Genomic DNA, 12,159 nt, shown 5'->3' with positions numbered 1-12,159 from the left:
AGTAGGATCTCCTGGGCTGGCCTGAAGAGTGGCCACCAAAGAACATCCAGACAAAAAAGCTGCTCCCACATTTCCTTGGACACAGCTGCTTGATCTTTCTGTGTGTGATCTTTCTCTCTTGGTGTGCTGGAGATGGAAACTGATGGTGGGGAAAACCACACCCAGAGATGCTGTTGAGGTGAGATTCCCTGTACCTTTTTTTAGCAGAGTACAGGCTTGCATCCACACAAACAAGGAGCACTGGCTTTTCTGCCTCTCATCACTCCTCCCTCCCCACCAGAGCCAAATAAGGAACTCAGCAATAAATCCTGCACTTCATAATCTATGTGCAAACTATGAGAACGCAGGAGGCAGAAAAACCTGTTCCCATTCCAGTCATCCCCCCCATCACCCCACTTCCCCAGCTGCATTTGCTCCCCATCATTTGAGATTTCAGGTGTTCAAAGCAGTCACTTACCAGTCTTCCTTCAGGAGTGATAAATGAGTTTGCATTTTACTGTGGCAGGGCAGACCAGAAATGTCTAGAAATGAGGGTGACAAAAAGACAATCTCAAAAAAGCTAAACCACATGTTTGAAGGGCCCCTCCTGCCCACATCTAAGGAATGCTTGAAGACCAGAAGAGCTTTTTTGTCTGAAAGGGTAAGAGAAAGGAGTGGGACAATCAAATCTGGTTTCAGTTTATTTCCAGAATTTTACTGTACAAAATATGCAAAGTGTAAAACGGTTTTATGTTTCAGTTTAAAAAACAACAAAACCCCATCCAGCTATAACTTAAGAGAACCCAGCTTGGAACAGAACAATTTACAAGGCTAAACCCACAGTGCATTAATGTCACAGACACCAGGAATTTGCTTACTTAAGTTCACAATTAGAAAAGAACAGAAAGACCATGTACCACTGCAGTTAAAGTCACATGTGCAAAGAGAAAAAAGAAAGAAATGCTGGTTAGTGTCTATTAATTAGAAAACCTTGGCAAAACCCTTCTTACTATACACAGTGTGTGTAGAAAAAGTATTACACAGTGATAAGGAGGGTGAGGGAAGGGCATTTTGCTCCCACCCCCTTCCCCAAGACACAATAATGCTGAATCAAAGAAACAGGCACAGGAGAGTGTAAGATTCCTTCACAGTTATGCCTGTTCAGGTAGTGGCCACAGCATCTCGCCCCTGTGCACACAGGAGATACCCCGAGCATCGTCAGTGCTGGTGAGAGGTGCCGGGGAAGCAGCCAGAGGGAAGGAAGGATCCCCTCCCTCCCTCCCTGGGCAGAGCACAGCCAGGGCAGGGCCGGCTGCCTGCTGCCCCCAGGGCTGTGTGTGCAGCAGGGATAGAACCATGCAGTCTGCTGGAGGGATGCAGAGGGGCAGGCAGTGCCAGCTGTACCGCTGGCACGGCGGGGACCCGCTGGGGACTGGCCCAGAGCGATCCGCGCCGCTCACAGCTGTCGGAAACGGCAACTTTTGGTCAGCATCGATGGGAGGCGGCAGCCTGAAGGCAGGAGGATGCACACTCCTGTAGGAGACATCATGGCCCAAAGCCAGCTCTTTCAGAACAGAAATTTGGTGAGTTTCCTTTCTTTTTTTTTTGTTTGTTTTCTAAAACCAGCTCAATTCCAAGAGCACTTCCTTCTTAAGGACAGCTGAAACACTGAGCCACCAAGTCTGGCTTGAGGCTTTAAACACATATAATGTGCACACCAGAGAGGGAAAAGCACACAGACACACACAAGCTGAATGAGAAAACACCTGCACATACACCTTGTGAGCAGCTCTCACACGGCTGGGCAGCACTGAGCCCGAGTGAGGAGCCAGCCTGGGACCAGACTACAGCACTGTTGCAGAAGACTGCAAGACTTTTTTGTTTTTGTTTACCCTTTGAAAAGGGCATTAAAAGTTTTGGTGAGCAAGATGAAATTGGCTTGAATAGGTTTCCATGTTTAGCAAGTTATGGATCTTTTCAGTTTCTTCAGCAGCAAGTGTTGGAAGTGAGCACATCTCAAACAAGACCTTTCAAAGTTACTTATGTGGGGCAGCACCAGCTCCAGACCTTCTGTCCCTGCAGCTTCTGGCTGAACTCAGCTACAGCAGACTCCCACGGCGTTGCACAGAGAGCCCGATCCCAAATGAAAAAGTCTGGAGGCTTCATAAGGGTTGGGATTTATTCAGATCTCCAAACTTGAGCCTTACTGTGCATGTGCACTGCCTCCAAGGTTCCAAATGCAGCCTCAACACCTCCCAGCCCTGCAGATATGCTATGAATGGGAGTGCTACAATGCTTACAATTCCAAGAGTGTTGCCTGCTCAGCTTCCAGGTGTAGGGAAAGGACACTGAGACCCAGGGCAGCTTCACAGAGTCTGAGCCCATGGCTGAAGTCATATGGCAGTGAGCGGCCAACAGATGTGACAACACCTACCCATGCCCAGTTACAGGACTGGCAAAGTATTAAGAGCAGTATATGCCTCTACACTCCTGGAAGCTGCAAGAAATTAAAATATTTAAATTTATATCCAGGAAAGAGAAAGCCAGCCTTCATGGAAACCCACAGCCATTTCCATCTGCTCTAGAACACTTGAAAGTCTCAGCCGCATCTGGTTTTGCAAGATCTCAGCATGGCTTTGGATTTAGGCTGTAACAAATCTGACAGCATAAAACCCAAAGCCTTTAAAGTATATGAGCAGCATACTTGAGTTGCAGGAAACGTGCCAAAATGGAAGAGAGGAGTGGGGGCACCACCACTCCTGGCTGGGCAGCACAGCACCCTATCAAATGGTTCAGCTTCCAGTGAAGGACGTCCAGTGCAAGGATCATCTCCGAGGGGGACACTGACCACTCCACCACCAACAGGGCTGTCTTAAAAAAACACTTGAATTTTAATAAACCCTCCCCACAATTCCCAACCAGGTACAAACATCCAGACTGGGAGAGAGGAAGGAAAATATGTGCAAGGAGATAGTGCAGGATAGGAGAGGCATTCAGAGGAACAGCCTGCACTTGGCTAGCAAACCCTCCAGGTTGTATTTATGCTCAGCTCTTGGCAAATGCAGCAGAAGTAAAGGCTGCAGGAATTGGATCAGAGCTTCATTCCCCGTGACTCCATTCTTACTCATTAGCTGGCTATAAACAGAGTTAAACAAACCAGTCCGCACACACCGCTCGGTATTTCTTATAGAATTTGAATTCCTACAGATGCCACAGATCCAACTGTGGATCTCAAAGCACTTGAAAGCAAGTTGAGTTTAGCCTCACAACACCCCAGTGAGGTAGGTATGACAGTGGTCCTCTTATTTTGCATGGAGAAGGGAAGCAAGAGAGACCCCAAAAAATGTCACTAAAAATACCAGAACAGGGAATATCCAGGAATCACAATTCCCCTTTCAGTCTGTCCTCACCTCTAAGCAGGCTGCATCTCTAAAGAGACCATCTGAGAGAGTCCTCTCCTTCAGATTTCATCAGGCAAAGCATTCATGCTGTTGTTAAGAGGGAAGAGCATTTAATGTAGGAGTTGGCCCCTGTTGACAGTGTCCTTTTTGGCAGCAGGCAGAAAAGGCAGTGTTGAAGCACAGCACAAAGTTGAAGAAGCAGACCCAGACTGAGCACATGTTGCTTCTGTCTGGTTCTCCATGTGTTAAAGGATTTAACAAAATTAAGACATGAGTTTCCTGAGCAGATACTATCAGACAACCCCCCGCTCATGGAGCAGGGAAAAGGAAAGGGGAAGGAAATCCTGGGAAAGTAAAAAAGTTTTGCAGATGTGCCTGTGACAAGGTGCTCTCACATACATGGCACACCCAAGCCCTTGGCAAGGTGGTTCTTGTTCTGGCTTCACAGAAATGAGCCAACTCAGCCACAGGCAGTAGCCTCCACACAGGTATTAAGCTCTCCACAGTCTCCCAAGCTACTCCCAGTCTCTCCCACCCTGCTGGTTATGCACATTTTAAAAGCCAGGTGTAGGCACCTTCAGGAGAGCCAAGCGTAAGATACTGTATGTTCATCTTCCTTTTTTCTTTTAAAGGAATAAACCAACCTATTTTTCCAAAGTAAAACACTGCAAAGGCAACAGTCAATAAAGGAGTCCTCATACAGACTACCAGAAACCCCAATCTGCCAAAAAACCCAAACACTGAGCTTAGAGAGGGGAAAACACTACCTACTTCCCATCCTTCAAGGGCAAAGGGCATAATCCCATCATGTGCCATGCTATCCTGTTTCTCCACTACCACATCTAGCACACTACACAGACTAAAAAGGATCCAGGAGACTGCCATGTGCTTGTAAGAAAGGTGCAGGAAACTGCAGGTGTCACTGGGATGGGGAATCATCACTTTGGACCCTCACTCACCAGGGTGCTCCCTTTATCCCAAGAGGACTATCCATAGGTGCTGTTGGACATGCATCACCACTGCTGCTGAAGCTGGAAGAGGATGGACCCTCTTGCCCTGTTCCCAGCATCCCTGTTTAAGGTGGCTGCTCCCTGTGGACACCAGCCAGCCCATGCCTGCTGTGGGAAGGGCTGGGAAAGACAAAAGGGACAGGAGGAGCTGTCACAGCCCTTCTCAGAAGACTGTGCAGGCTGGCAATGAAAGGCACTGACTTACACACTGCTGGAACTAGGGCCTTCTTCTTTAAGACATCCATATGGAGGGCAGGCCAGATCCTGCCCGATAAGGAATATTTGCATGGCAAAAGACTGAACAGAATAAATTGAGCATTTACATTCACGTGGATCTCAAGGGACCTTCAGGTCACTGCCAGCCTTGCAGCTGGCTCCAGTCACTCCATGCTCCCTGCTGGCAATCAGACTTCAGACACTGATTTAGGCTCGCCGTTAAAAACAAACCTTCCAAACTCAGGTGACTAAATTCACACATGAAAGCTGCACTGGTGGGCAAAGGCAGCCTCACAAACAAAACTGCATCTCTCAGAAGCAGATCCCAGCACTGAGCACAATCCCACAGTACAGCAAGGCCAAGAAAGGCAGGCAGATTTTCAACATTCAGGCTTTGTTTGGTATTTCTTAGCTACAGCTGAAGGCGTACGGTGGGGAAGGACTCACTGCAGTGTTTCCAAAGCACAACAGTTCTCCAAAGCAAGCGAATGGGGCAGAGGTCAGCCTTTCCCTGGCTCCTCTCCTGAAGGAGGGAAGTGGTTTTGCCCCTCTTTTCTCCAGATGTACTTGAAGCTGGCTAGAGAGGGAGGGGCACATTCCTGCCTGCACCCCCTTCCCCTCAAAGAGGCTGTCAGACATAGGGAGGGTCTGTGATTTATCTAAGGAGGAGCCAGCAACTTACTGACCCTGTCCCAATGCAAATACACAGCCCTTGCAGGTGCAAAAGGAAGCAGCAGCGCCTGGAGAAACATTCAGAAAGCCAGACAGAGGAGACAGAAAAAGGAAGCCTTGGGTCTGCCTGAGAAAGATGCTGACAAGTAGGACAGAGAGAAGCAGAAGAGAGATAACAGGGAGCTGTGACATGAAGAACAACTTCACTAACAAGCACTGATTAAGGAAAAAAAATATTAAAGAGCTGCAAATGGGCTGAACCAGTTCAAGACAAGCAATTTCACAGAGGGTGAAACCATCCCATTATGCCCATACAGGTCTGGCACTGACAGAAGAGGCACGTGGTGAGGAGGAGAAGAAGAATAAAGCATGAAAGTCCCCTCACACCCCCACCCTTTGATATCCCCTCTTCCCTAAGTGAGCAGGGACTGTGGCACCGTGTGCCAGGAGATTTCTGTGAGGGACAGGTGAGCAATGAGCCCTCAGGAACAGCCACGGGTGGCAAAAGCAGAGACACAAGGATGCAGGCGTGCACAGTGTAAGGCAGCACTCCAACAACAACTCTGACACTGCAGCCGTGCAGAGAAAGAGTGTCAGATTTACAGGATGCCTGGATGCCTGGAAAGAGGGGCAAAGGAGTTCTGTCTCCAAGACTGAGCTAACTGAGCCACGTTGCCCTGTTGCCTCTTAAGATACTTCTTCCTAGGTAAGATATCCCAACTCCCCCCTCCCCTTTCCAAATAAAGTGCAGATGGTCAAATATTACTGGTCCATCATCTGCCAGTTTCAGTCAGCATTGGGGAAATTAAACCCAAAAGCACGATATTGAAAAAAAAAAAATAATAAAAATCTCCCAACAACCCACCCTCAAAATCCCTTAGACTGAAGTCTCAGACTGTAAGCGGAGGACAAATTTATGAGATTTAGGGTCTATGAACTCTTCTGAGAGTTTGATGAAGGGGATTTTTTTCACATTAACAACAAGGCTGAAGTCCAAGCACTTGAGGACAAACACGACGCCGTCTTGTAGCCCGCTTGTGACCGCTTCCTCGCTGATCAGCGTCCACTGCTTGGAGAACCAGCGATCCCTGTCATACTGGAGGGTTGGGCCTGGGTTGAGGTAACGCTCCAGGAATGCCTGCCAAGAGCGGGACACACGTTAGCACCAGCCCCACAACTTGCCCTGCTCTCTTCCCATTCCCAAATACAGATCCACGAGCACGGGCTTGCCATGCTGCAAATTGTTTCAGCTTTAACACTTTAGAAGACATCTTCTCCCCAATCCCTCTCAGCTTTTCAGACCCAGGAGCAGACACAAACATTAGGAGATCCTCTTTCAGTCCATCCCAGCAAATTTGCAAAGTTATAGCCATGAGTTCTGCCATCAGCACAGCCATCTGGCAGCAATTCAGAACAGCAGAGGTAATTTCTCCCGTACCAGCCCCATAACGGATCCCAAAACTACAGTCCCAGACAGTCAGACAGGATAGTCTCTCTCCTTCAGGCCAAGTTAAGGTGGTAAACAGATGTCTCCAAGTTTTCACCCTGAGGGTGCAAAACTGAAAACAGAATGCAAAATGCCATTTGACCTTGCTTGTATTTTAAAGTCTCTCTGCAACCTTAATGGCAGCAGAAATCCCCTTGCATATCTGGGCAAGGTCCCAGGTGGCTCACAGTGAGAGGGTGCTAAGCCCCACCTCTTGACAGCATTTCTGCTCTTACTGCAGTAATTCCTGGGTGAATGTCCAAGAATAACCCTTCCCTAGGACTGTCGGGTGTTCTTAGAAAGGAAGGTAGAGAGTGGGAGGGGAATTGTGTAACCTGTTTCCCTTATCATTCAGTCCTTCCCTGTGTCTGCAAGTCAAAAGTCACAGCCTGGGCATGAAGCAGCAAACTACGTTTGATCAAGCAGCATATGAATTAGAAATACTGTTAGAGAGACAGAGATTTAGGCAATCATTAACATTTCAAAATGCAGCATGGCAGAAGAGGCAGAAAACCAAAAAAGATCCTTTGCAGGTTGCCACCTGCATCATCCTGCTACCACAAGCCAGCTGGGTAAACTCCTGTGACTCAAAGCCACCCTTTCAGATATTTATTAAGCATTCCCTTTGCTGAATTGGATTCAAGAACAAATACCTCAGAGGTACTTTCAGAAAAAAGACAGAAGATGCTGCAGAGGAAATATTACTCCCTTTCAAGACCTGATGCAACCTACACCACACTGCTCAATTCACAGGGACCAACTATGAAAGCCTTCACTCACCTCCCTTGACAACTTGCTGTTCTGCTTGCACACACAGATGTGCCATCCCCTTCCCCCTCCCTCCTGCAGCAGCGTTAGAGAATGCATTCATTACCTTTGGTGTCATGTTGTTGGTGATGCAGAAGGACAAGTGTTGCAAGATGCTCTCCATGCTGTGGTACTGCTGCTGGCGGGTGGTGCGAAGGTACTTCTGCAGAGCTCTCGCCATGGAGGGGAAGATGGCCTGGGCTGCTTCTCGGGGGTCCATCATCTCTCCTGGAGCTTTCTGCTGTTCCTCTGCCTGGAGGCGTTTGATGTGAGTGAAAGCCTCTTCTACTGCAACCACAAGCCTGCAGCAAAAAAAATCAGGACAGCAAGAGTCATAACAAGAAGTAGGATGGGTCTGTGGTTAAGGCAGAGCCTGGGAGTCAGGATTTACAAGCCTCCTATTCCCACTTGCCATCAAGTCACTGCCTGCTAGCAATTTACACAAAATCTTCCCTACTAACAGTCTGAGGGGTAGACAGCAGCTTTTCCTTCCTTGTCCAAGCTGTCCAGCAACTGAGGGCCATAAACCAGGATTAAGATTGTAAATCCCTGAGCACTGGACTTGGTTCTGCCAGAGCAGCACAAACATCAGCTACGTGACTCAAACAAGACACAGCTGCCCTCGCATTTAATGTGTGTCTGAGTACAGGTCCCACCACACAGAGCTGCAGCACAAAGCCCAGGACAGGCAGGCACTTGGGGGAAGGCTGACCACACCCCAGTGTCACCCAGGACACAGTCGGCTCTGAGACACTCTGTGCTCACAGGCTGCAGTCTGCTTCCATTTCCACCAGCTGGATGCAGATCTCGTGCTGCCCAATGACTGCCCTGCACCCCTCCACTGAATAGTGAGGGCAAAAACACTCCTCCATCTTCATTCCTAACCCTGTGGCTAAAGGCATCCTCTGCAAACCACTCCTGTGTTGGCACAGGTGAGCAAACACGAAGCCCACACCATAAAAGGGGAACAGGTGTCTTATAACACCCATTACTTTGAACTGGGCTAACTTGCAAGTGAGGGGCTACACTGCAGCTAGTGAGATAAAAAACCAATAATGGAAAAGCCACCCAACCCAGCAGAACTCTTTGGCCCCTTCAGACAGAACTTGTTTTATACTTAATTTCCTCTCAAGTCACCAATGACTGTCCACAATGACCTCAATATCCAATGCATCTTAAAGCTGGGGCAGCTGCCTCATCACAAGCAGAGATATAGCATACTGCATAATGAGGAACAGCACTAGAAATCCTGACATTTGCACATTTTGCTTAATATGACATGGGGGAGGTGGGGGTGAAAATCAGTTTTCAACTCCTGGTTTGAAACATCTGGCCTTATCTAGTGACTGATGGTTTCCCTCTGACTAAGCAGTTGTTCTAACCAAACTCGGCAAGCACAGGAGATGTGCCTAAGTTAGGACGCTACACCTCACAGAAGGGCAAGTTTAAGTTCCTATTGCTCTGAGGCTGGAAGAGGGCCTAAAACACAGAGGCTACAGAGCACAGGTCAGACTGAAGCAGGCAAGGAGGGAACGTAGTGCCAGCACTTTCCCAGTGAAACAAACTGCCAAAAGAAAACACAAAACAAGCCAGCTCCTTGCAGTTATGACACATTCCTTCCAAACACAGTTCAGGGGAGCTTGCCCATAAGCAACTTGCCTCAAACTGTTAGGAATGCTAACTGCAGACTGTAATTAGGCTTCTGAGCAAACAGAAGCACTGTCTTGGGTCATCTCAACAAAGCATCACCTCTGCAGCCTAAGCATGACAGGCAGAAGACACATCTATGTTTCAAAATAAAATGTAACTGCTTTGTGGTCAAGTCTTTCCTCTTCAATTCACTGAAAGCCAGTAAAACTGTCTCTCTGACTAGCCTGCAAACACAAATATTCTCCTCACCTACGAATAGGCAACACCAAGCACTCCACTGATCCTGTCCCTGGATTACCTCAGCTGACAAACCTAGGCATGAACAAGAATAATGGGATTTCCTACAGCAAGTAACTACAGATTTGCCAAGCACTGGACTGCTCCCTAATCAGCGACACTGCATTAGCTTATCTGCCTTGTATACACGAGCTCAGCTGCATGCAGGTTGTGCCGATAATTCCAGCTGCAAGCTGCCACCGTCCCTTACACATCTGTGTTTCACGAGCTCCTTCCCTGTTATCTGTGACAGATTTACAGCCAGCCTTCCATGGTGGGTGGGGGCACCCTCCAGGCTGAGCAAGCCTCACGCGGCCGAGCCTCGAGCAGCAGCGGGACAGGACAGCTTTACCTGGCCCGGCGTTTCTTCACGCGGCGCTCGTGGTCGGCCTCCTCGTAGTAGAGCTCGTTGTGGCTGGAGTCCCTGCGCCGGGCGGCGGCCGCGATCATGGCCCGGGACTGCCCCGATGCGTTGTTACCTGGGCCTGCGGGGACAAGGACAGCACAGAGGAGACAAAGGCAGTGTTGGTGACACAGGGTTGGGGCTGGGACAGAGCAGCACCCCACGGCAGCTGTCCCCGTGCTCTGGGGCTCCAGCCTTCCCAGCCAACGCTATAAACCCCTCCCCAGTCCTCAGGAGCTCCAGTGGAAACCCTGCAAGGCTGCGCAGGCTTAGAGAGGCCGTTCTGGCACGTGGACAAGGGAAGTTAGCTGGGATGGAGGGTCACACACAATATACACAAAGGCAGAGTGAGGTGAACATGCCAAGGATGCAACTTACCCCCCCGTTATATATACTTTCAGTTTGAAGGCAAGGGCAGCTGGAGCGTATCACATTTCAGGATCAAGAAAGTGTGAGAGCACAAAAAGTGAGAAGTTGGAAAGAGGAGAGAGACAAACACAAAAACATAATGAGACATGGAGATGAATAAATGAAAGCCAAACTCCAGACAGTTATTCACAGGAAGGGGAAACAGGATGCAGGGGACAGCAGGGTCACCTTTAGACAAAGCACAGGGTCTCCCAGAAGGGCAGATGCTGCCAGAGCAGCAGTCCCACAATAGGGAAAGCTGCGGTCTGTATGTGTAGTAGCTTCTCATGGCACTCTGAGCAGCATCTGCCATTAGACCTTCTGCTGCTCTTAACAGATCCTTAACAGGGAAGCTGCAATCTGCTCTGTAACACGCTATCAGTCCACAGAGCTGTCTACTACAAGACCTTAACTAGTGACCTTAAAATACAGTTCTAGGTTCTTCATCTCTCCCATGAAGCCCTCAGCTCTGGCTTTTCAGGTAGGGAGAGAAAAAAGGTTGCCCCAGAAGAGTTTACAAATTCTTCTATCCAGATAGAGGGCAGAGGTGGGTCTACCCAGAGCTAAGTGGTAGTCTAGGACTAACTCCAAGCCACCAAGAGCTGATTTGTGCCAAGCTGCTCTGGCCCACACCCTCAGCGGGCAGTGGTTAGGCAAATCAATTGCACAGACACGCTCAAAATTATTCTGCTCAAGCAAGGGCAACTCTTTAATTTTTTTCCTAAAAAGCCCAAACCAGATTCCAAGACAGAAGCCTGAAACTCAGCAGTGGGAAAACAAACACTCATACAAATAGCTTCTTAGGAGTCTAAACATTTCAGACTTTGTTTGACAGCTCTGAAATGGAGGCTATGACTCAAGGGAGACACTAGCTCCCAAATTTGGGTTGCATCTGTAATTTGCCTCATTGACTACACCTAGCAATGAAAATCCTGGTTTTGAAGGTGAACCTCCCCACTCTGCATAAGAGAGATTACAGCAATACATTTTCCTTCCTGGCTGCTGCAGTATCAAATACAAAAGCTATCAACAAATTAGGCTGCCTTAATAGCATTACTGTCTCTTTACAAGAAGGGTATAAGAGACTGTCAGGCTGCCAGGGTAAGCTGCAGCCAGAACTACAGTCTGCTTTGTAAGATGGATAGAATCTTCTTAAGAACATGCTTCTAAGCCTGAGATCTCCATGTCCACAAAGGCAGCAGCATCACACACAGAACAGCCCAGGCAACTGGTACTGCCCCAGAAGGAGAGGCAGGAGTTTCCAGGCCCTGGCAGGCTCACAAACTTGACACTCAGAAAGGCCTGCCAGCCACACCTGCAGCTTGCTTCTGGTTCCCTCTCTTCTAAGGAAGCCTCATGAGCTAGCAGCTTCTGAGCCACTCACACTACAAGACTGACAGTCCTTTCTCTGAGCTTGGGAGTCGCACTGTCCCAGCAGGTGCTGCAGGAAAAGACAGATGTCAACTCCTCAAGAGATGCTGCAGCGCAGGGGAAGACCAGCCAGCAATCAGAATGGCACACCCTGCAGCCAGCCTGGCAGACTGTGGGGTCTGAGTAGTGTGCAGACACCAGTGGCATCAGGAGGCCCTCACCTTCCTACACCAGGCTCCACTGAGAGCAAGCAGCTGGAATGAATGATTTCCCCTCTAGAAAAACACAGAGAATTTCTGTTTGCATGTCTGATTGCTTCCCCTCTCCCAACACAACGCAACCAAGAGCAGCACTCCAGGCAGAAAGGACACATGATGGGCAACCTGTCCTTCCCCTTCCCTCACTTCTCCCTTCCTCTGTCAGGATGGGAGTATCTCACTGTAAGGATTTAAACCTCCAATTAATGTTATGGACTCAGGA

General features: G+C 48.7%; 1 protein-coding gene across 1 annotated transcript in view; it reads right to left on the bottom strand.

The window, feature by feature from the left end:
- Positions 1-667: 667 nt before the first annotated feature.
- The window catches only part of VANGL1 (VANGL planar cell polarity protein 1), a 45,523-nt gene continuing 34,031 nt past the window's right edge, over positions 668-12,159 (bottom strand). Inside the window, exons 6-8 of the mRNA XM_030266064.4 lie at positions 9,850-9,982; positions 7,639-7,873; positions 668-6,416 (exon numbers count right to left, since the gene is read on the bottom strand). Of these exons, the coding sequence (XP_030121924.2) occupies positions 6,156-6,416; positions 7,639-7,873; positions 9,850-9,982 (629 nt within the window). The 3' untranslated portion in view covers positions 668-6,155. The remainder of the gene's footprint in view (positions 6,417-7,638; positions 7,874-9,849; positions 9,983-12,159) is intronic.

The sequence above is a fragment of the Taeniopygia guttata genome, chromosome 1 (genome assembly GCF_048771995.1).
Source record: "Taeniopygia guttata chromosome 1, bTaeGut7.mat, whole genome shotgun sequence".
In the NCBI taxonomy this organism is placed as follows: domain Eukaryota; kingdom Metazoa; phylum Chordata; class Aves; order Passeriformes; family Estrildidae; genus Taeniopygia; species Taeniopygia guttata.
The sequence above is the reverse complement of the archived record's forward strand: the minus strand, read 5'-3'. Positions and strand labels throughout refer to the sequence as shown.